The following is a 22221-nucleotide window of genomic DNA, read 5'->3' as shown; positions in this document are numbered from 1 at the left end:
AATACACATATTTGTTTCTTTCAACAGGTAAAATGATAACAGCAGCATATGTACCTCTTCCAACTTACCACAACCTCTTTCCTGATTCTATGACAGCTACACAACTACTGGTTCCAAGTAGACGATGAATGAAGATATAGTCCCTTATGTACATAGCTTTTTTTCTTTCTTGAGAATTCATCTTGAGTTATCTTTTATTTAGATAAAAATAAAAAGGCAAGGGTCTAATGTCATTTGTATACAATTCCTGTTACCTTGAAAAAATAAAAATGTTAACAGGAATGCAGTGTGCTCATTCTCCCTAACTAGCAAATCCCACTGTATACAAAGCTGTTCTCTTGTTCTGCCTTTTAAATTGTTCATGTAGAAAAATTACATTAGGGACCTATAGGAATAGCTGTAGGGGAACAAATGTGCTTTCTGTAAAAAGGCAGACCAGGGGTGTAATGATGTTTTTAAATGTTTAACTTTTTACACAACAGTTACATTTCACATTTCACTAATGTTGATATTTGGCTAATGGTTTAGCAGAGGTTTCTGCAATACATTTAGTGTATGACAATTCAAGACAGCTAAAGGGCTGTTTAGCATCTCATCTTGCATTTTGATCAATTGGCAAGAAAGGGAGATCTCAAAATCAAAATATTTCTTGATGGTATCTTTTCAATTAATGTATCTTTAAAAGTTTCTTTGTAAATAGTACGCATTCTGGTGTGTCTTAAGATTCCAAACAAAATGCTCCCTGCATTTCCTGAAGATGTTTAGTGACAGTCTGGTAAGCAAAACAGTCTGAGCAAGAAGTAGGAAATGCAGAAATAGGTTTTGTCTGGTTGCATATAATCTTTGCTCTTTTTAAGCTCTGTGAGCTCTGAAATATATTTTTGGGTTACTTCAGTGTGTTTGACAAGACAGCTTGATATTTCTATCAAACAAAATGACTTTCATATTGCAACAATCTTTGTAAGAACCACTCAAATAAAATTCTCTTAAAAAGCCCATAAGAAATCTTCATTTTTCAAATGTTTTAAAGCCATAGAATCTTGAGGATAGAATGTTAGTTTCTTTGACTATTAGTAGTTATTAGTACTTACTTTTTAAGGAAAACCTTAGTGTGCATGCAGTCTGGTGAAATTCTTGCCCTCCAATTGTTCCTTCAGTCCTTCATAACTTTATGTCCTAGCACTATAACTTTTAGGGCAATAAATCAAGACAGAGGGGTTTACCAGAAAGAAAACCAAGCACATTTACCCAGCATTTTAACCTGGGCATCTTTGTGGGGAAATGTTTCACTATTTAGAAAGACATATTACAAAAAATGCCTTAAATACAAAGTGGTTTCCCAAATTGATTTATCTGTATTAAGGGATTTTGACCTTCCATACTCGTTGGATAGGGTATCTTTACTTACACTGTGTTTCTTCAACCTTTAGTGGTCAGTTCTTTTGAGTAGGTAATGTTGCTCCTTAATGGAGTAATATTTACCTTCATACACTGATCTCACTTTTGTTTACATGGCTGCACAAGTTGATAGGCTTATTTAGGTACCAAATCATTAATCTGAGTGGGTATCCCATTTTTTTATCAGCCCTCTGGATGGATACTCAACCTATTTTTTGTTGTTGTTGTTTTTGGGGGTGGGGACAGAACGTCACTTCGTTGCCTTTGGTAGAGCACCATAGCGTCATAGCTCCCAACAACCTCAAACTGTTGGACTCAAGTGATTTCTCTTGTCTCAGCCTCCTGAGTAGCTAGGATTATAGGAGCCTACAGTGTCCAGCCATTTTTAGAGATTGGCTCTTGCTGAGGCTGGTCTTGAACCTGTGAGCAATAGGCAATCCACATTCCTTGCTTCACCTCCCAGGGTGGTAGGATTACAGGTGTAAGCCACCTGGCCTGGCCACAAATGATTCTTTCCACAACCTGAGTAGCTGGGACTGCAGGCACCTATTTTTAGAGGCTGGGTCTCGCTTTTGCTCAGACTGATGTAGAATTCCTGAGTTAAAGGGATCCACCTGCCTTGGCCTCCAAGCTAACCTATTTTCTTGAATTGCTTTACTTATTCAATATTGAGATAAACATCAAAGCTCAAGTTAACTTTTTCTTTCTTTTTTGAGACAGCCTCAAGCTATCGCCCTGGGTAGAGTACCATAGCGTTACAGCTCACAGCAACCTTCAACTCCTGGGCTTAAGGGATTCTCTTGCCTCAGCCTCCCAAGTAGCTGGGACTACAGGTGCCCACCACAATACCCTGTTATTTGTTGGTTGCAGTTGTCCTTGTTGAGCAGGCCTGGGCTGGGCTGGGCTGGAACCTACCAGCTCTGTAGTTAAATCCACTTTAGCTACAGGCGCTGAACCATCAAATTAACTTTTTCAACACTAGGCAGCATTTTGGGGACAGGAACAGAAATTCTGTCAAGTTTGATGTTTTTGCTTTACAAAGCATTTTGTGGTATCTTTGCATTAATACGTTTTTCCCCCTTGTGCCAAATCTACCAAGCTTGTGTTGTCATTAAGAGGAACTGAGCCAGCATGTGTGGTGTGACCTCTAATTGCTAAAACGGGTGGCCAAAATTTGCCTGTCACAGGTTTGGTTTTTTTTGATGGGGTGTCACTTTTTTATTTATTTTTTTTTTTAATTTCAGTGTGCTTGTTCATGTTTGTTTGAAGTACTCCTTTTTTGTTGATTTTCTTTCTCCTGCAGTGCTGTCTGTTTTTGATGTTGTTGGTAGAGAACGGGGTCTTACTCTGGCTGACTGCTGCTCATATGGGTTTTGAACCTCTGAGCTCAGGCAATCCACCCGCCTCGGCCTCCCACAGCGCTGGGACTACAGGCGTGAGCCACCACGCCCGGCCGGGTGTCACTTTTAAACTTAGTTTATAAATGATTAAAGGAAACCTGGTGTTAAGTAGAATAATGAGATATATAGAAAGTGGTTCAAATAGCTATTCTAAGTGAAACATATTTTGAGACAGTCTCACTTTGTTGCTCTCAGTAGAGTTGTCATAGCTCACAGCAACCTCAAACTCTTGGGCTCAAAGGATTCTCTTGCCTCAGCCTCTGGAGTAGCTGGGACAACAGGCACCCTCCACAATGGCCAGCTATTTTTACAGACGGGTTTCACTCTTGCTCAGGGTGGTCTCAAACTCTCCAGTTCAGGCAGTCCACCTGCTTTGGCCACCCAGATTGGTAAGATTAAGGCATGTGCCACTGTGCCTGTCAAAAGTGATTTCTTTAGGTCATCAGCTCCTGAGATACTCTCTTGCTTTGGTTGGAAAATGCATAATCTGGTAGTGTTCTTAATTTTCTGTGCATCTCAGTATCTCAAAATGTTAAGTTTTTTTTTTTTGAGACAGTGTCACTATGTCACCTTTGGTAGAGTGTTGTGGAGTCCCAGCTCACAGCAACCTCAAACTCTGGCAATTCTCTTGCCTCAGCCTCCCGAGTAACTGGGACTACAGGTATCTGGCACAACACCTGGCTATTTTTTGTTGTAGTTATTGTTTAGGTGGGCGGGGCCGGGTTTAAACCCACCACTCTCTGTGTATGTGGCTGGCGCTGTAACCAGTGTGCCACGGGCGCCAACCCTCAAAATGTCACCCCGGGTAGAGTGCTGTGGCATCACAGTTCACAGGACCCTCCAACTCCTGGGCTAAGGTGAGTCTCTTGCCTCAGCCTCCCAAGTACCTGGGACTGTAGAAGCCTGCCACAATGCCTGGCCATTTTTTGGTTGTACTGTCAGTGTTTGGCATTTTGGTTGTAGCTGACAGTGTCTGGCACCTTAGCTGCTTGAGCTGCCAACACCCAGCCAATGTTAAGTTTTTTTTTTTTTTTGTAGAGACAAGAGTTTCACTTTATGGCCCTTGGTAGAGTGCCATGGCATCACACAGCTCACAGCAACCTCCAACTCCTGGGCTTGAGCGATTCTCTTGCCTCAGCCTCCCAAGTAGCTGGGACTACAGGCGCCCGCCACAACACCCGGCTATTTTTTTGTTGCAGTTCGGCTGGGGCTGGGCTTGAACCCACCACCCTCGGTATATGGGGCCGGCACCTTACCAACTGAGCCACAGGTGCCGCCCCAATGTTAAGTTCTTAATACTTAACGCCAGGGCACTCTACCCGAGGGCGGTACAGTGAGACTGTCTCTACGATAAAAAAAAAAAAAGTTCCATGTGTTGTGGCTGTAGCAGGGGTAGTGGAGGCCAGAAAATCCATTAGGGCCTATCTATGTTAGCAGTAAATGACACTTTCCTCCTTACTACTTCCCAGCAGGCCAATTTATGGAATCTTATGGAAGGCCAAGTATATCACATCATTAATGGTTGTTAAAAATTATCTGGTGGCTTGGTGCCTGTAGCTCAGCGGCTAGGGCGCCAGCCACATACACCCGAGCTGGCAGGTTCAAACCAGCCCCAGCCTGCCAAACAACAATAACTACAACTGAAAGATAGCCGGGCGTTGTGGCAGGCGCCTATAGTCCCAGCTACTCGGGAGGCTGAGGCAAGAGAATCGCTTAAGCCCAAGAGTTGGAGGTTGCTGTGAGCTGTGACACTACATCACTCTACCGAGGGTGACATAGTGAAACTGTCTCAAAAAAAAAAAATCTGGAATTTAGATAGTTAAACTAGAAAAGTTAAACTGAGTTTGTTTCACAGTGGGCCAATTCTGTTTCTGATAAGGCAGGTAGCTATATCTGAAGAACAATCTCAGGATGAACAGCAATGATTGGAAATAAGTTAAAACCTCTGTGGAAATGAGTAAAACCTGTTTTCATCTTCAGGAAGAACAATCTCAGAATGAACAGAAATGATTGGAAATAAAACCTGTGGAAACAAGTAAAACCTCTGTTTTAATCTTCAGGAAATCTGAGTGTTTATTTTTTGAATCTCAGTTTTAGCTCAGTGGCTATGGCACTGGCCACATACACCAGGGCTGGGGGCGGTTCAAACCCAGCCTGGGCCTGCCAACCAACAATGACAAGTACAACAAAAAAGTTTCCATGTGTTGGGCAGTGCCTGTGGCTCAGTGAGTAGGGCGCCGGCCCCATATGCCGAGGGTGGCGGGTTCGGACCCAGCCCCAGCCAAACTGCAACAGAAAAATAGCCCAGCGTTGTGGCACGCACCTGTAGTCCCAGCTGCTTGGGAGGCTGAGGCAAGAGAATCGCGTAAGCCCAAGAGTTAGAGGTTGCTGTGAGCCGTGTGACGCCACGGCACTCTACCCGAGGGCAGTACAGTGAGACTGTCTCTACAATAAAAAAAAAGTTTCCATGTGTTGTGGCTGGTGCCTGTAGTCCCAGCCTCTTGGGAGGCAGGGGGGAGAGAATCATTTAATTGCAAAAGTTTGAGTTTGCTGTGAGCTGTGATGCCACTGCACTCCAATTAGAGGGTGACATAGTGAGACTCAGTCTTAAAAAAAATGGAGGGGGAGATAATAGTATCTAAGTTACAGATTTTGGTTTATTCTATGCAAAGTAGCAGGAACCTCACAATTGGAAATTTTTGGATTAATAAGCAGGTCTTGTCTAATAGCAACCCTATTTGTTAGCCCACCTCCTTTTAGTCACAGGGGTGTCCAACCTTGTTTTTCCCTGCCACACACTGGAATCAAGAGTTGTTTTGGGCCACACATTAAATACACAACCAGTAATGCAAGGTGATCAACATAAGAAATGATCCGTGTGGCTTAGCCAGGCGGGTGCCTGTAGTCCCAGCTACTTGGGAGGCTGAGGCAAGAGAATCGCTTAAGCCCAAGAGTTTGAGGTTGCTGTGAGCTACGACGCCACAGTACTCTACTGAAGGCGACATAGTGAGACTCTGTCTCCAAAAAAAAAAGTCCATGCATACTTCTCCAAATGTCATGTAAGCAGAACAATCCCAAATGTGGGCTGCAGGTTGTACAAAACTAGCAGAAGATGTTTTGCCAAGCTGAATAGGTTGATGAGAACAAAATAATTACTCTTATCAGACACTCAAGACTACTCAAAGAATTTGTTTTATTATATCATATGGGCTGGGATTGATGAGAAGATGTAGTGAACAGCCACTGGTATGGTTAGCATCGGATGCCCATCCCAATGGCCATGAATGTGCCAAATGTTCCGCCACTCTGCATCATGGTTTTCCCAATGCCGCCCATCAGCTCCCGACCCCGCATTCCGATCCTGAAGAGGAAACCAAGATGGGGCCATTTGGGAACAAAAACACAGGAAGAGAATTAACTGCCCCCCTCTCCTAATGATGAGCAAAGCACCTATGTCTGGGACTCTGAATATGTTATTTGCCTGGATATTATCTTTTCCCACCTTAGTTGGTAATGACAAGGAAAAGAATCCAACAGTACCCAGGTCATTTTTTCTTCTGATAAATATATCAACTTGCAGTTTGTGGGAAGCAACAGATGCAAAGTAAAGTACATGGGCAGGGAAACCAGCTTTTAGGGCTGGTTTTGCCTGCAAGGTATGTATGTTTCCTTATCTTCTTGATGGTTTTACGGTGTTAATGATTTTGGAGTCAGGCCTGGGTAGAAGACCCATTCCTTCAATTTACAGTCTGTGTCAAATGTAAAATGGACATCCCAAGATGTACCAGATTTTTTTTTTTACACCAGTACAGTATTTAGCACTACTGTGCTAAATGTAAAGTTTTCAGTAAATTGTTAACAGTCTGGGAGAATGAAAGTAACAGCTTTTAGGCCGGGCACAGGTGGCTCACACCTGTAATTTCAGCACCCTGGGAGATGGGGGCAAGTGCATCACCTGAGTCTGGTCTCAGGAGGTTGAGAACACCCTGACCAAGAGAGACCCCATCTCTAAAAATAGCCAGGCATTGCGGTGGGTGCCTGTAGTCCCAGCTACTACGGAGGCTGAGGCAAGAGAATAACTTGAGCCCAATAGTTTGCAGACATCACAGCACTCTACCAAGACAACAAGGTGAGACTGTCTCAAAAACAAACAAAAACCAGCCTTTAAATGTGACAATGACCTTCAGAGTGTAATGTTTATCTGAAATATCTCTGCATCCTGTTCCCAGGATAGTAAACCGCTCAACAAGTTTGTTTTGTTGTCCCCAATTGGAAATAAAAATAACAGCAATATTACAAAGTTACTGAGCATTTAGTATGTGCCAGATAGTGTGCAAAGTCTGCTGATTACAGTTCTATAAGGTAGGTGTTAATTGTCTTCATACTACACCTAAGGAAACCCAGTATCTAACTTGCCTAAAGTCACAGAACAAGTAGGTAAAGAGCCTGAAAGCACTTTTAAATTCAGATTAAGCTATGACGCTTCCAACCTGCCCTTGCGGACTGAAGGTGGTTAGGAAAAGGGTCTCTTTCACTAGAGGACAAACAGGGAAGTGGAAAAAAATCCGCTCAGTACAGGGTCCCGGCCGACTAGGGTGTGGGTAGGAAGGTCCAGTAGTCCCGCCCAGAGATCACCGCCCGACCCCTCACCTGAGACAGGAAAAGGTCCCGAAGAGTGCCCCGGCCGCCATGCCTACGGCACAACCCATCACAAAGCCCATCTTCACGCGATCGAAGCAGCTTGGCTGAGATTGTCCGTAGGGACCCACGGCCACCGGCATCTGTAGGGTGCGAGGGATAGGGGAATGCGGGCCCTGCCGCCAGTTCGGGAGTCCGGCGGGGACAGTGACGGCGGGTGGGCAGGGGCCCCAAGGGTTCGGGGATCAGCGCATAGCCCTACTCCTCCACCCTCTTCGCATTCAGGCCCAGCGCCGCGCGGCGCCGCGGGGTTCGGACCGCCCCCACCTCACCTCGCTCGCGGCCTCGGTATCTTAGCTCTACGTCTCACGCGGAAACCGAGGAGGAGGGCGCTCGCGGCCCGAGAAATCCCTTCCGGAGCGCGAGGCAGTGCTTCCGGGAGCCTCGGGCTGAAGATCGCAGGCGCTTCGGGCGGTGGGCTCTGCCACCGGGACCATGCTGCTGCGAGCCGCTTGGAGGCGGGCGGCCTTGGCTGTGACTGCGGCTTCAGGGCAGAGGCCTGCGGCACCTACTCGGGAGCTGCGCCTGCGCGGTACGCTCCCGCTCGCTGCCACCCTCTTCGGAGGCGCGAGCCTTTACCCCTTGGCTCTCCGACGCAACTGAGTATTGCGGAGCCTCCCTGTCCCGCTTTGCTGCCGAGAGCCTCTGACCCTTTCAGCCACTCAGGCAACCCCCAACGGTAGACTCTGCCACGGCCCCGCTCAGATCCTGCCCCGTAGTCCCCCAGTCCCCCAGAATCTGGCAGGCTTGTCCTTCAGAGGTCTCTTGGCCAATATGGAGATGCTGGTCGAGGGTCTCCAGCCTGTAAGCTCCGTAAGAGACTTTACTTACTCCTGTCCCACTCGTCTTGTAAATAACTTTACCCTTGGATCCATTCTGACTCCCAAGGAAACAATTTGAATTTTGCCCGGACGTCCACCTACAAGAACCTTCTGTCTGCCTATCTCTTGTCTCCTTTTACAGCGTGCTCAGGTTCTCTGATATCTTGTTTCCTTTCCACTGAGGTTCGATCCCGGCATCCCTTTAACTTATTATCTTACTGAAAGGTTGTGGCATAGAACCGAGTTCAGGGTCCGCAAGAAAGGAGAGGAGGCCAGTCAAGGGACAAGGAAAGACTTATAGAAAGGAAAAGGAAAACAGAGACTGACCAGGTGTCAGCTCAGCTCCTACGGTTGCAAAAGGCTTTTATTAGCCTCATCAGCATAGGTGGAATGGGGCAGTGAGCCTGGAGTACCGACCACCGGGGGCTCTTCTCTAGTGGGGGTCAGGATATGGATTTATTCTTAGGATTATGGTTCATGATATGGGTAAAATGTTTCCAGGAACTCCAGCCTTGAGGCAGTCCAGGAATCTGGGGAGGAGATTGCTGGTTTCTGACCTGATTTTCTAAAAGGCTATACTCCTGTCAGTGTTATGAGAATTCCTTTCCCACACTACCTCCGCCCACAATTGACCTGCTCCCTTGGATGCTCTGCATTCATAGTTGCATTGTGTCTTACTTGGCTGCTACATTGCATTTTGTGTCAGTTGCAGACCATGCTCCCCAGTCGGCTGTTCCCTCAGATACAGCCACTGCTCCGGAGTCAGTGCTGCGACCACTTTATATGGATGTGCAAGCCACAACTCCTCTGGTAAGGATAGAGGGGCAGTTTTCCCAAGGCTGTTTATAGGAAGTAAATGAGAGAAATGACAACACATGGAAATGGCTGAGGGGAGTTAGGAGGCTTAAATTTTGTTCCACTCTGCAGATTGGGCAACCTGCAGCCTTGGGGCCAGGTATGGCCTTTTGAAGGAATCCAGATTTTACAGAACAAGTCCTTTCATTAAAAGGGATACAGCAGGGCGGCGCCTGTGGCTCACTGGGTTGGGCTCTGGCCTCATGTACGGAGGGTGGTGGGTTCAAAACTGACCCTGGCCAAATTGCAACAAAAAAATAGGTGCTGTGATGGGCACCTGTAGTCCCAGCTACTCATGAGGCTGAGGCAAGAGTATAGCCCAGGCCCAGGACTTGGAGGTTGCCATGAGCTATGATGCCACATTACTCTACTGAGGGTGATAAAGTGAGACTGTCTCTAAAAAAAAAAAAAGAAGGGATACAGCAGAGAAAGATGAAACTTTCTTCCCTCCTTTGGTGCTTAAAAAAGAACAATCTTGGCCTGGCACAGTGGCTCACGCCTGTAATCCTAGCACTCTGGGAGGCTGAGGCAGGTATGTTTGTTTGTTTGTTTTCCAGTTCTGGCGGGGGGCCGGGCTTGAACCAACACCCACGGTATAATATGGGGTATAATATGGGGCCGGCGCCCTACTCCTTGAGCCACGGGCTGCGCCCTGAGGCAGGTAGATTGCCTGAGCTCACAGGTTTGAGACCAGCCTGAGCCAGAGCAAGACCCCAGTCTCTAAAAATAGCTGGGCATTGTGGTTCCAGCTACTCAGGAGTTTGAGACAAGAGAATTGTTTGAGCCCAAGAGTTTGCGGTTGCTGTGAGTTGTAACACCACGGCACTCTACTGAGGGCGACATAGTAAGACTCTGTCTCCAAGTAAATAAATAAATTAATTAAATAAAATGAAAAGGAACAATCTTGAAATTAGAAGGCCACAGGTTCCCTACCCCTCTGGTCAAATCTCATTCAGTGCAAGCATTGTAGTAACAGTTAAAAGCATAGGCCCTGGAATTAGCTAGACTGCCACTTAATAACTATGTGCATTTGGGCCACTATTAAATGGGTCAAAAGATGTAAAGCAGCCTGGCACATGATTAGTACTCTAATATTAATGCAAGTTCTCACCAATGTGTGAGAAGGAGCATTTACATATGCTCTGTCTTGTCCCAGCCACTTATAGATCACATTGCCTGGAAGGAATTGAAATACCTGCAGAAACACAGAGAGCAAGGCAATGTTTTTAGACTATCTGAGGGGATGGTAGAACAATCTGAGTTAAGATAGGTTGGTAGTAGGAATCTATGAGGTAGATAATCTTGTTAGTACCTGAGGGGACAGAAGAATGAGGCCTAAGCTAGATGGTATGTGAAAGGTTGGAAGTGTGATAAAGCAGGGTAAGCAGGTCTGAAGGGATGGAGGAGGGCCTGAGTTGACTGTGGGATCAAGCAAAGTGACCTATTCTATTGTGCTCAGGACCCTCGGGTACTTGACGCCATGCTCCCTTACCTAGTCAACTATTACGGGAACCCACACTCCCGGACACACACTTATGGATGGGAGAGTGAGGCAGCCATGGAACATGCTCGTCAGGTTAGTACAGAGAACTCTGGGAGGTTTGTGGGTCAGTGGTTCTTGGGAGGCATTTCCTTGGTAGGTGTGGATGGAGATGTAAATGGTTTGGGGGTTCTTTCTGGAAGAGATTCTGTGAGCCATCTTAGAGTTTGGTGTGAGTTCATTGAGGTACTTGGATAGGAGAGGAGGTGGCTCTCAGTCCATTAACCAAGTCCATCTTAAGGCATTTAATTAGTTCCCACATTTACTAGCTAAATGATGTTGGGCAAATTATCTAACTTCTGTAAGCCTTAATTTTCCCACATTGGAAATGAAGATTGCAATTGTTTCTACTCCTAAGGTTATTGAGAGATTAAATGCTGATGTTTGGGCTGGGCACGGTGGCTCATGCCTATAATCCCAGCACTTGGAGGCTGAGGTGGGTGGATTGCCTGATCTCACAGGTTCAAGACCTGAGCCAGACTGAGACCTCATCTCTAAAAATAGCTGGGCCTTGTAGTGGGTGCCTATAGTCCCAGCTACTTGAGAGGCTGAGGCAAGAGAATCTCTTAAGCCCAAGAGTTTGAGGTTGCTATGAGCTATGACATTACAGCACTCTACCAAGGGTGACAAAGTGAGAATCTGTCTCAAAAATAAATTAATTAATTAATTAATTAAATAAAATAAATGCTGATGTTTATTAACACAATACCCATAGATAGTAAGAGCACAATAAGGTCATTAACAAAATCCCAATAATAATATAATAATTATTTTGTATGAGGGTGGATAGGAGTCTAGGATCTGAGATATTACTGGATCTATTTTCTGATATTAGTAGATGTAGAGCTTTTTCCTGGGCAGTTTGGTCGAATGTGGTTGAGCTCTTCTTGTTCCAGAGCTGTCCCAACTGTGTATGCAGCCCCATTCCTGCCTGGGAAATTGATGTTATGTATCTGTTTCTTGGCTTGCAGCAAGTAGCATCTCTGATTGGGGCTGATCCTCGTGAGATCATTTTCACTAGCGGTGCTACTGAATCCAACAACATAGCAATTAAGGTAAGTGAAGGGAACCAGAGGGTATATTTGAGTTTTCCTCACTTTACAATTTGGACTCAGGTATGTATTTCCTAGCCTCACACCCCACCCTATTGTGAAGAGAAAACACACGCTCTTTCTGATTTGTTGCTTCCATCAACCCTTTGGAAGCTACTCTATCTTAAGTCTTTATTTCTTTTATTTTTATTTTTTATTTTTTTTCTTAAGTCTTTATTTCTGTTGGTGTGAGTTCATTGAGGTACTTGGATAGGAGAGGAGGTTGTTCTCAGTCCATTAACCATTTGGTTTTTTGCATGGCAGCTACTTCAGACAGTCTAACATGGTGACCGAATGTCATCATTCTTTTGATTTAGTAACAGTGAATTTCACCCTTACATACTTGATTTTCGTGCTGCCCTTCTCTCAGTCTTCCCTTTTCTTTCTGATCCTATCTGTTTAACAACAAGTTCCTCACATTTCTTTTCCTTTTTTTTTTTTTTTTTTGAGACAGTTTCACTCTGTCACCCTAGGTAGAGTGCTGTGACACCATAGCTCATAGCAACCTCAAACTCTTGGGCTCGAACAAACCTCTTGAGTCAGCCTCCAGAGTAGCTGGACTATAGGCGCCCACCACTAGGCCTGACTAGTTTGTTCTATTTTTAGTAGAGACAGGGTCTCACTCTTGTTCAGGCTGGTCTGGAACTCCTGAGCTCAGTGGACCCTTCCAGAGTGCTAGGATTACAGGTGTGAGCCACCTCACCCAACCCCTCACATTTCTTTAGATATCTCCATTTTGAAGGGCTTGTTGCCATAGTGCCCTCTGTAGGCATTCATTTGGTCACCCATGCTGGGATCAGTCATTGTGTCCTTGGATCATAGAGATCCTTGGTGATAATGCAAGTAAAATTCCGCTCTTAGTCATGTTGATTGCTTCTCAGCCTTTTGACTAAGATCAAGTGTAGTAGTCATATTGGTGTTTCATACAAAATAATCACTGGGTCTGGATGCCAGGATCTAACTGGGTCTGGTTGTCAAGATTTCTTGAGTAAATGTCTGAGAAATTGTGGCCTTCTGTAGGTTCAACTCTGGCTCTGTTCCCTCTCACTTTTGTCTCCAAATAGTGCTACCAGTGTTGGCTTCTTTGACCTTGGCTTGAATATAGGGGGCCTGGGATGAGCTCCAGAGTTAACAGTACTCTGTACAAGCCTGTTAGCAGGAAGGCTTCCTTCCTTTGGACTACAGAGACCCCCAAAGTCAGGGTGGTGGTCCCTCCAAATGGGGATGATTTTCGCTTTTTTTTTTTTTTTTTGGTTACCCTCAGTATAGTGCTGTGGCATCTTAGCTCACAGCAACCTCAAACTCCTGGGCTCAAGAGATTCTCTTGCCTCAGCCTCCCAAGTACCTGGGACTACAAGCACCCAGCACAACACCCGGCTATTTTTTGGTTGTAGTTGTTGTTGTTTGGCAGGCCTGGGCTGGATTCGAACACACCAGCTCTGGTGTATGTGGCTGGTCCCTTAGCCGCTGAGCTACAGGCACCGAGCCAATGCCCGGCTATTTTTAGAGACTGGGTCTTGCTCTTGCTCAGGCTGGTCTCAAACCTGTGAGCTTAGTCCATCCACCCCCCTCGGCCTCCCAGGTGCTGGGATTACAGGCATGAGCCACCGCCCTCAGCCCAGACTTTATTTTTTTTATAGCAGTTTTATGTTCACAGCAAAATTAAAAGGAAAGTACAGCGATCTCTCCTATATCCTCTGCCCCTAGGCATGTGTAGCCTCCTCCCCCTTAGCCACATCCCCCACCAGAAAAAGTTGAACTAACAATTGATGAACTGATAATGACCCATCATTATCACCAGAAGTCCAGAGCTTACATGAGGATTCACACTTGATGTTGTACATTTTCTGGGTTTGAATAAAAATGTGAGTCATTCTAACAAATTATTGAACTTGAGATGGCTATAGGAAGCCCTGAATTTGTAGCTGGCTGAGCAAACATACTGGTGTCTTGATATACCCAAGATTTTCATCTGGCATCTGAAATAGGGGCAGTCTTGTGTGACCAAGCCCATAACCCATGGGGTTTTCACTGACTCTGGTAGTTAGTGTCAAATTGAATTGAATTGTAGGATACTCAGTTGGTATCAGGGAATTAATGTTGGATGTACATACTGGCCTTCCCATTTTCCTCTGCAAGTGCGACTGAAGTCATTACTGTTTCAGAGTATGTTCTCTTTCTTTCCACCACCACAATTTCTAGGGGGTGGCCAGGTTCTATAGGTCACGGAAAAAGCATGTGATCACTACCCAGACGGAACACAAATGTGTCTTGGACTCCTGCCGTTCACTGGAAGCTGAGGGCTTTCAGGTCACCTACCTCCCAGTGCAGAAGAGTGGAATAATCGACCTCAAGGTAGGATTGGCTCTTGGCAGAAGAAACAAAAAGGGAGAAGCCTGAGGCTACCTCTTCAACCTTAGCTGGAGCTTGAAGGAGGAGATCTATTGATCAGGATGGGATTTAGAGATACAGGCCCTGAGTGTGTACTGTCCTCCTTTTCTCTGGAGAACTTGCTTCATTGGTGCTTGCTTTGTATCAAACAGCAGGGCAAATGTGCAGGATTACAAGGACACACTCACCATGGCCATGTTCTGACTTTTTTCCTGTACTGACACTTCTTACTTAAATGAAGTAAGGGAGGTTATTTTTTTTTTCTTTTTTTGAGATAATGTTGGTGCCCAGCCACATTCATCTGCCTGCTGGCCAAAAGGAAGCCAAAACCCAGAGATAGGAGAGAAAGCGTTTATTCCACACAGGGCTAAGTGGGGAGATGAGAGAAATTTCTCAAATGTGCCTCCCTGAGAAAACTGCAAAGACAGTTGTTTTTTTTTTTTGTCACACTCGGTAGCGTGCCATGGCATCACAGCTCACAGCAACCTCTAACTCTGGGCTTAAGCGATTCTCTTGCCTTAGCCTCCCAAGTAGCTGGGACTATAGGTGCCTGCCACAATGCCCGGCTTTTTTTTTTTTTTTTGTAGCAGTTGTCATTGTTGTTTAGAACCTGCCTGCTTTGGTGTTTATGGCCCAGCACCCTACCCACTGAGCTATGGGCACCATCCTAAAGACAGGGTTTTTATAGACAGTTTGATAAGCAGAGGATCAGGCAGTTTGGTAAGCAGAGGATTAGGGTTTGCTAACTGGTTAGTTTCCAGTCAGAACTGTAAGTCCTTTGGTATGGGCCACAGTACAAGTGAGTTAGCCAGTTTCCTGGAATGCATTTCCTTGGGTAGGAGATCCAAGATCACTTGAGACAATTCTTTGTTCTGCGTGGGTCAGTCAGTACATTGGAATGTAGGACCTGGAAGGTATTTCAAAAACTACCCCTAGGTTTCCAAAAGGTGATGTTATCTCTAGAGAAAATTAAGAATCATTTTTTTGTGTGTGTTTGATAAATAAATTATTTAGGCCAGGTGCGGTGGCTCACGCCTGTAATCCTAGCACTCGGGGAGGCCAAGGCAGGTGGATTGTTGAGCTCACAGGTTTGAGACCAGCCTGAGACAGAGTGAGACGCTGTCTCTACTAAAAATAGAAAAAACTGAGACAAGAGGATCCCTTGAGTCCAAGAGTTGGAGGTTGCCCTGAGCTATGACACCTCAGTAGTCTACTCAAGGTGACAGCTTGAGACTCTGTCTAAAAAAAAAAAAAAGAAAGAAAGAAAATTGGGCGGTGTCTGTGGTTCAGTGAGTAGGGCGCCGGCCCCATATACCGAGGGTGGCTGGTTCTAACCTGACCCCGGCCAGACTGCAACAAAAAAAATAGTCAGGCCTTGTGGCTGGTGCCTATAGTCCCAGCTACTCAAGAGGCTGAGGCAAGAGAATCTCTTATGCCTAAGAGCTGGAGGTTGCTGTGAGCTGTGATGCCATGGCATTCTACCAAGGGTGACAAAGTGAGATTCTGTCTCTTAAAACAAACAAACAAACAAAAATGGCAGGTTGGAACCCAGCCTGGGCCGGCTAACCAACAATGACAACTACAACAACAAAAAAATAGCTGGGCGTTGTGGCGGGCACCTGTAGTCCCAGCTACTCAAGAGGCTGAGGCAAGAGAATTGCCTAAGCCCAAGAGTTTGAGGTTGCTGTGAGTTATGATGACATGGCACTGTACCGAGGGTGACATAGTGAGACTCTGTCTTTAAAAAAAAGAAATAAAATAAATCAGTTTTCAGTAAAATTGAGTGTTCTTGATTATGAAAGCTTTTTTTTTTTTTTAGTGGCAGAGTCTCACTTTGTTGCCTTCTGTAGAGTGCTGTAGCATCACAGTTCACAGCAACTTCAAACTCTTGGGTTTAGCCAATTCTCTTGCCTCAGCCTCCTGAGTTGCTGGGACTATAGGCACCTGCCACAATGTCCAGCTATTTTTTTGTTGCCGTTTGGCCGGGGTCGGGTTCAAACTCACCACCCTCAGTATATGCGGCTGGTGCCCTACTCACTGAGCCACAGGCACCACCCAATTATAAAAACTTTCTTTTTTTTTTGTAGAGACAGAGTCTCACTTTATGGCCCTTGGTAGAGTGCCATGGCATCACACAGCTCACAGCAACCTCCAGCTCCTGGGCTTAAGCGATTCTCTTGCCTCAGCCTCCCGAGTAGCTGGGACTACAGATGCCCGCCATAGCACCCGGCTATTATTTTGTTGCAGTTTGGCTGGGGCTGGGTTTGAAGCCGCCACCCTCGGCATATGGGGCCGGCACCCTACTCACTGAGCCACAGGCGCCGCCCTATAAAAACTTTCTTAATTATATACAGCATACAGCCAGGTGAGGTGGCTCACTTATGTAATTCTAACACTCTGGGAGACCAAAATAGCTGGATTGCTTGAGCTCAGGAGTTCCACATCACCCTGTCTCTACTGAAAATAGAAAAATTAGCCATTAGCACTGTGACAGGTACCTATAGTCCCAGCTGCTTGGGAGGCTGAGGCAGGATTATTTGAGCTTAGGAGTTTGAAGTTGCAGTGAGCTATGATGACACCACTGCATTGTAGGCTGTACAACAGAGTGAAGTCCTGTCTTTTTTTCTTTTTTTTTTTTTTTTGTAGAGACAGAGTCTCACTGTACCGCCCTCAGGTAGAGTGCCGTGGCGTCACACAGCTCACAGCAACCTCCAGCTCCTAGGCTTACGCGATTCTCTTGCCTCAGCCTCCCGAGCAGCTGGGACTACAGGCGCCTGCCACAACGCCCGGCTATTTTTTTTTTGTTGCAGTTTGGCCGGGGCTGGGTTTGAACCCGCCACCCTCGGCATATGGGGCCGGCGCCCTACTCCCTGAGCCACAGGCGCCGCCCCCTTTTTTTCTTTTTTTTTGAGTCAAAGTCTCCCTCTGTTGCTCTGGGTAGAGTGCCATGGTGTTATAGGTCACAGCACCCTTAAACTCTTGAGCTCAAGCAGTCCTCTTGCCTCAGCTTCTCAAATTGCTATGACTACCAGTGCCTGCTAAAATGCCCAGCTAGCTTTTTCTGTTTTTGGTAGAGATGGGATCTTGCTTTTCCTCAAGCTGGTCTTAAATTCCTGAGCTCAAGGGATCTTCTGGCCTCAGCCTTCTGGAGTGTTAGGATCATATGTCTGAGCCATTGTACCCAGCCTCCATATGAATTTTAGAATTAGCTTTATGTTAGAAAGGCAGTGGGATTTTGATATAGATTGAATTGAATTTGTAAATTGCATTGAAGAATATTATCAATTTTTTTTTTTTTTTTGAGACAGTGTCTCACTCAGTTGCCCTAGGGTTGAATGCTGTAGTATCATACCTCACAGCAACCTCAAACTCTTCAGCTCAAGCTATCCTCTTATCTAAGCCTCCTAAATAGCTGCAGTTACAGGCACCGGCCACAAAACCTGGCTAATTTTTTTTTTTTTTTTTTTGTGGTTTTGGCCAGGGCTGGGTTTGAACCCACCACCTCTGGCATATGGGACCTGCGCCCTACTCCTTGAGCCACAGGCACCGCCCATCTTTACTGTTTTTAGTAGAGACAGGGTTTTCACTTTGCTTAGGCTGGAATATTACCATTCTTAATGAGAGACAGGGTCTCATTCTTACTCAGGCTCAGCTCAAAATCCTGGCCTCAAGTAATCCTCCTGCCTCCATTTTTCCAAGTGGTATGATTACAGGCATGAGCCACCTTAGTAGGCCTGTTATCCATTGCTATAATTTTTGTCATTTTATAATATTACGTAGATGTAGTCATATGGCGTACGACCTTTTGGGATTGGCTTTTTTCACTCAGTCTAAGTTTTTGGAGATTCATTCATTAATGCATGTGCCTATAGTTTTTTCCTTTCTATTGGTTGAGTAGTAGTCCAAGATATGTATATACCACAGTTTGTTTAACCATTTACCTGTTGAAGGACTCTTGGTAATTTCTAGGTTTTGGCAATTATGAATAAAGCTACTATAATTTTTTTTTTTTTTAAAGACAGAGTCTCACTCTGTTGCCTGGGCTAAAGTGCCGTGGCATCATTTCAAACTCCTGGGCTCAAGTGATCTTGTCTCAGCCTCCCGGAGTACTAGAATTACAGGCATAAGCACTGCACCTACTATAATCTTTTTTTTTTTTTTTTTTGTAGAGACAGAGTTTCACTTTATGGCCCTCGGTAGAGTGCCGTGGCCTCACACAGCTCAGAGCAACCTCCAACTCCTGGGCTTAAGCGATTCTCTTGCCTCAGCCTCCCAGGTAGCTGGGACTACAGGCGCCCGCCACAACGCCCGGCTATTTTTTTGGTTGCAGTTTGGCCGGGGCCGGGTTTGAACCCACCACCCTCGGTATATGAGGCCGGCGCCCTACCGACCAAGCCACAGGCGCCGCCCTATAATCTTTTTTGTATAGTTTTCTTTTCTTTTTTTTGCAGTTTTTGACCAGGGCTGGGTTTGAACCTGCTACCTCTGGTATATGGGGCCAGCACCCTACTCCTTGAGCCACAGGCGCCACCCTTTTCTTTTCTTTTTGAGACAGTCTCAATGACGCGCTTGGTAGAGTGCCCTGATGTCATAGCTTACAGCAACCTCAAACTCTTGGGCTTAAGCGATTCTCTTGCCTCAGCCTCCCAAGTAGCTGTAATTACTAGGTACCCACTACAACACCTGGTTATTTTTTTGTTGTAGTTGTTTTTTAGCAGGCTGGGTTTGAACCCACCAGCTTGGGTGTATGTGGTGGGCACCCTAACCAGTGAGCTGTGGGCACCGAGCCTATAAATTAAATTTTTATTCCTATGGGGTAAGTGTTCAGAGTGAAGTTACTTAGGAAGGGCGAGGTACCTCACACCTATAAGGCTAGCACTTTGGGAGGTGGAGGCCGGTGGATTGCTGGAGCTCAGGAGTTCAAGACCAGCCTGAGCAAGATCAAGACCCCCCTCTCTAAAAAATAGCTGGGCATTGTGCTGGGCACCTGTAGTCTTAGCTATTTGGGAGTCTGAGGCAAGGGCATCACTTGAGCTGAGGAGTTTGAGGTTACTGTGTGGTATGAAGCCATGGTACTCTAGCAGGGAGTGAGACTCTTTGCTCCTCTAACAGTGAGACTCTGTCTCAAAAAAAAAAAAAGAGTTTGGGGGCGGCTCCATATACCGAGGGTGGCGGGTTCAAACCCGGCCCCGGCCAAATTGCAACATCAACAGCAACAACAAAAAAAGAGTTTGGGCTCTGTGCCTGTGGCTCAAGCAGCTCAGGCGCCAGCCACATATGCCTGAGCTGGCGGGTTTGAATCCAGCCTGGGCCCGCCAAACAACAATGATGGCTGCAACCAAAAACTAGCCCAGCATTGTGGCGGGTGCCTATAGTCCCAGGTACTTGGGAGGCTGAGGCAAGAGAATCGCTTAAGCCCAATGTTGGAGATTGCCGTGAGCTGTGATGCCATGGCGATAGCTTGAGGCTCTGTCTCAAAAAAAAAAAAAAAAAAAAAAAGATGGGTGGTGCCTGTGGCTCAAGGAGTGGGGCGCCGGTCCCATGTGCCGGAGGTGGCGGGTTCGAAACCGGCCCTGGCCAAAAACCACAAAAACAAAAAAAAAAAAAAGAGTTTGAGGTTACTGTGAGGTATGAGGCCATGGTACTCTAGCAGGGAGTAAGATTCCTTGTTCCCTAACAGTGAGACTCTGTCTCAAAAAAAAAAAAAAAAAGCCAGACGAGGTGGCTCATGCCTATAGTCCTAGCACTCTGGGAGACCGAGGCGAGTGTATTGCTTGAGCTTACGAGACCAACCTGAGCATGAGCAAAAGCAAGACCCCGTCTAAAAATATAAAATAGAAAAACGGGCTCAGCACCCATAGCTCAGTGACTAGGGCATTAGCCACATACACCAAGCCTAGTGGGTTCCAGCCTGGGCCAGGCCTGTTAAACAACAATGGCAACAAAAAAATTAGCTGGGCATTGTTGCGGTGCCTGTGGTTCCAGGTACCTGGGATGCTGAGGCAAGAGAATCTCTTAAGCCGAAGAGTTTGAGGTTGCTGTGAGCTGTGACACCACGGCACTATACTGACGGCGAGTGAGACTGTCTCAAAAAAAAAAAAAAAGAAAGAAAAGAAAATAGAAGGGCGGCGCCTGTGGCTCAGTGAGTAGGGCGCCAGCCGCATATACCGAGGGTGACAGGTTCAAACCCGGCCCCGGCCAAACTGCAACCAAAAAATAGCTGGGCGTTGTGACGGGTGCCTGTAGTCCCAGCTACTCGGGAGGCTGAGGCAAGAGAATCGCTTAAGCCCAGGAGCTGGAGGTTGCTGTGAGCTGTGTGAGGCCACGGCACTCTACCGAGGGCCATAAAGTGAGACCCTGTCTCTACAAAAAAAGTAAGACAAAGTGTACCTAAATTCTTATTTAGGAAAAATCTGTTGTCTCCTTACTATTGCATTTTCTTAGGAACTAGAGGCTGCTATCCAGCCAGACACTGGCCTGGTTTCAGTCATGACTGTGAACAATGAGATTGGAGTGAAGCAGCCTATTGCAGAAATAGGTGAGTAACATGGATTAACTCTGATTCTTGCCCATCACTGTGTCCATCTGAGGGAGCAGCAGTACACCAGGAGCTGTAACACTTTATGGCGTACAATAAAGAATTCAAGGGAGGGCTCGGCGCTTGTAGCTCAGTGGCTAGGGTGCCAGCCACATACACCAGAAGTGGCGGGTTTGAAACAACGATGACAAACCATAACCAAAAAATAGATGGGCGTTGTGGCGGATGCTTGTAGTCCCAGCTATTTAGGAGGCTGAGGCAAGAGAATCTCTCTCTCTTTTTTTTTTTTCTTGAGATAGAACCTCCAGCTGTCGCCATGGGTAGAGTGCCTTGGTATCACAGCCCACAGCAACCTCCAACTCCTGGGCTCAAGTGATTCTCCTACCTTAGCCTCCCAAGTAGCTGGGACCACAGGCACCCGCCACAATGCCCATCTATTTTTTGGTTGCAGCCGTTATTGTTGTTTGGAGGGCCCGGGCTGGATTCGAACCCACCAGCTCAGGTGTATGTGGCTGGCACCTTAGCTGCTTGAGCCATAGGCATAGAGCCAAGAGAATTTCTTAAGCCCAAGAGTTTGAGGTTGCTGTGATCTGTGATGCCTTGGCACTCTGCCCAGGGTGATAGCTTGAGACTCTGTCTCAAACAAAAAAAAAAAAAAAGAAAAGGAATTCAAGGGAAAGAAAACAAGAAGTACCTTGCTGAAGGACATTCATGGATCCAGGCCTAGTACCCTTTATGTTTTCAATGACATATGAAAAAAAAAAACACAAGAAAAAAGTCTTCTATCCTTTCCCCCCTTTACCTTTATTCCATTAAAATATCTCTTTGTGTTACTCACTTAAAGAGCTCACTCTATAATCTTTAGGCACGTTAGTAAAAACATTTATTAATCTGGCTCAGCCCCTGTGGCTCAAGTGGCTAAGGTGCCAGCCACATACACCTGAGCTGGCGGGTTCGAATCCAACAACAATGACGGCTGCAACCAAAAATAGCCGGACATTGTGGCAGGTGCCTGTAATCCCAGCTACTTGGGAGACAGAGGCAGGAGAATCGCTTGATCCCAGGAGTTGGAGGTTGCTGTGAGCTGTGATGCCATGGCACTCTACCCAGGGTGACAGCTTGAGACTCTGTCTCAAAAAAAAAGCATTTATTAATCTTTTTTTTTTTTTTTGAGACAGAGTCTACTTTATCACCCTCGGTATAGTGCTGTGCCATCACAGCTCACAGCAACTTCCAACTCCTGGGGTTAGGCTATTCTTTTGCCTCAGCCTCCCAAATAGCTGGGACTACAGGCGCCCACCACAACACCCAGCTATTGCCCTCGGTAGAGGGCTGTGGCCTCACACAGCTCACAGCAATCTCCATCTTCTGGGCCCAGGCAATTCTCTTGCCTCAGTCTCCCAAGCAGCTGGGGCCACAGGTGCCTGTCACAACTCCTGGCTATTTTTTCTTACACTTCCTCGGCATATGGGGCTGACACCCAACCTAC

General features: G+C 46.1%; 3 protein-coding genes across 11 annotated transcripts in view; 2 read left to right on the top strand and 1 right to left on the bottom strand.

Moving 5' to 3' along the window:
• The window catches only part of RBM39 (RNA binding motif protein 39), a 49869-nt gene extending 48875 nt beyond the window's left edge, over nt 1-994 (top strand). For all 7 annotated transcript variants that reach the window (XM_053574968.1, XM_053574969.1, XM_053574975.1 and 4 more), the window contains one exon: nt 28-994. In XM_053574968.1, coding sequence (XP_053430943.1) covers nt 28-128 — 101 coding nt within the window. In that variant the 3' untranslated portion in view covers nt 129-994. The remainder of the gene's footprint in view (nt 1-27) is intronic.
• A 4980-nt stretch (nt 995-5974) lies between these two features.
• ROMO1 (reactive oxygen species modulator 1) lies at nt 5975-7908 on the bottom strand. The gene is made up of 3 exons (XM_053574987.1): nt 7769-7908; nt 7449-7579; nt 5975-6159 (listed from the first exon to the last, which is right to left on the bottom strand). Exons 2-3 carry the CDS (start codon nt 7577-7579, stop codon nt 6051-6053), a joined length of 240 nt encoding a protein of 79 aa, XP_053430962.1. The 5' UTR covers nt 7769-7908; the 3' UTR covers nt 5975-6050.
• NFS1 (NFS1 cysteine desulfurase) overlaps nt 7869-22221 on the top strand; it is a 32318-nt gene continuing 17965 nt past the window's right edge. For 2 of the 3 annotated variants that reach the window (XM_053574978.1, XM_053574976.1), the window contains exons 1-6: nt 7869-8028; nt 9024-9127; nt 10632-10748; nt 11684-11767; nt 14006-14158; nt 20639-20732. In XM_053574978.1, coding sequence (XP_053430953.1) covers nt 7932-8028; nt 9024-9127; nt 10632-10748; nt 11684-11767; nt 14006-14158; nt 20639-20732 — 649 coding nt within the window. In that variant the 5' untranslated portion in view covers nt 7869-7931. The remainder of the gene's footprint in view (nt 8029-9023; nt 9128-10631; nt 10749-11683; nt 11768-14005; nt 14159-20638; nt 20733-22221) is intronic. The other variant, XM_053574977.1, reaches the window with a different exon arrangement.

This window comes from Nycticebus coucang, chromosome 21 (assembly GCF_027406575.1).
Source record: "Nycticebus coucang isolate mNycCou1 chromosome 21, mNycCou1.pri, whole genome shotgun sequence".
Lineage (NCBI taxonomy): Eukaryota > Metazoa > Chordata > Mammalia > Primates > Lorisidae > Nycticebus > Nycticebus coucang.
The sequence above is the reverse complement of the archived record's forward strand: the minus strand, read 5'-3'. Positions and strand labels throughout refer to the sequence as shown.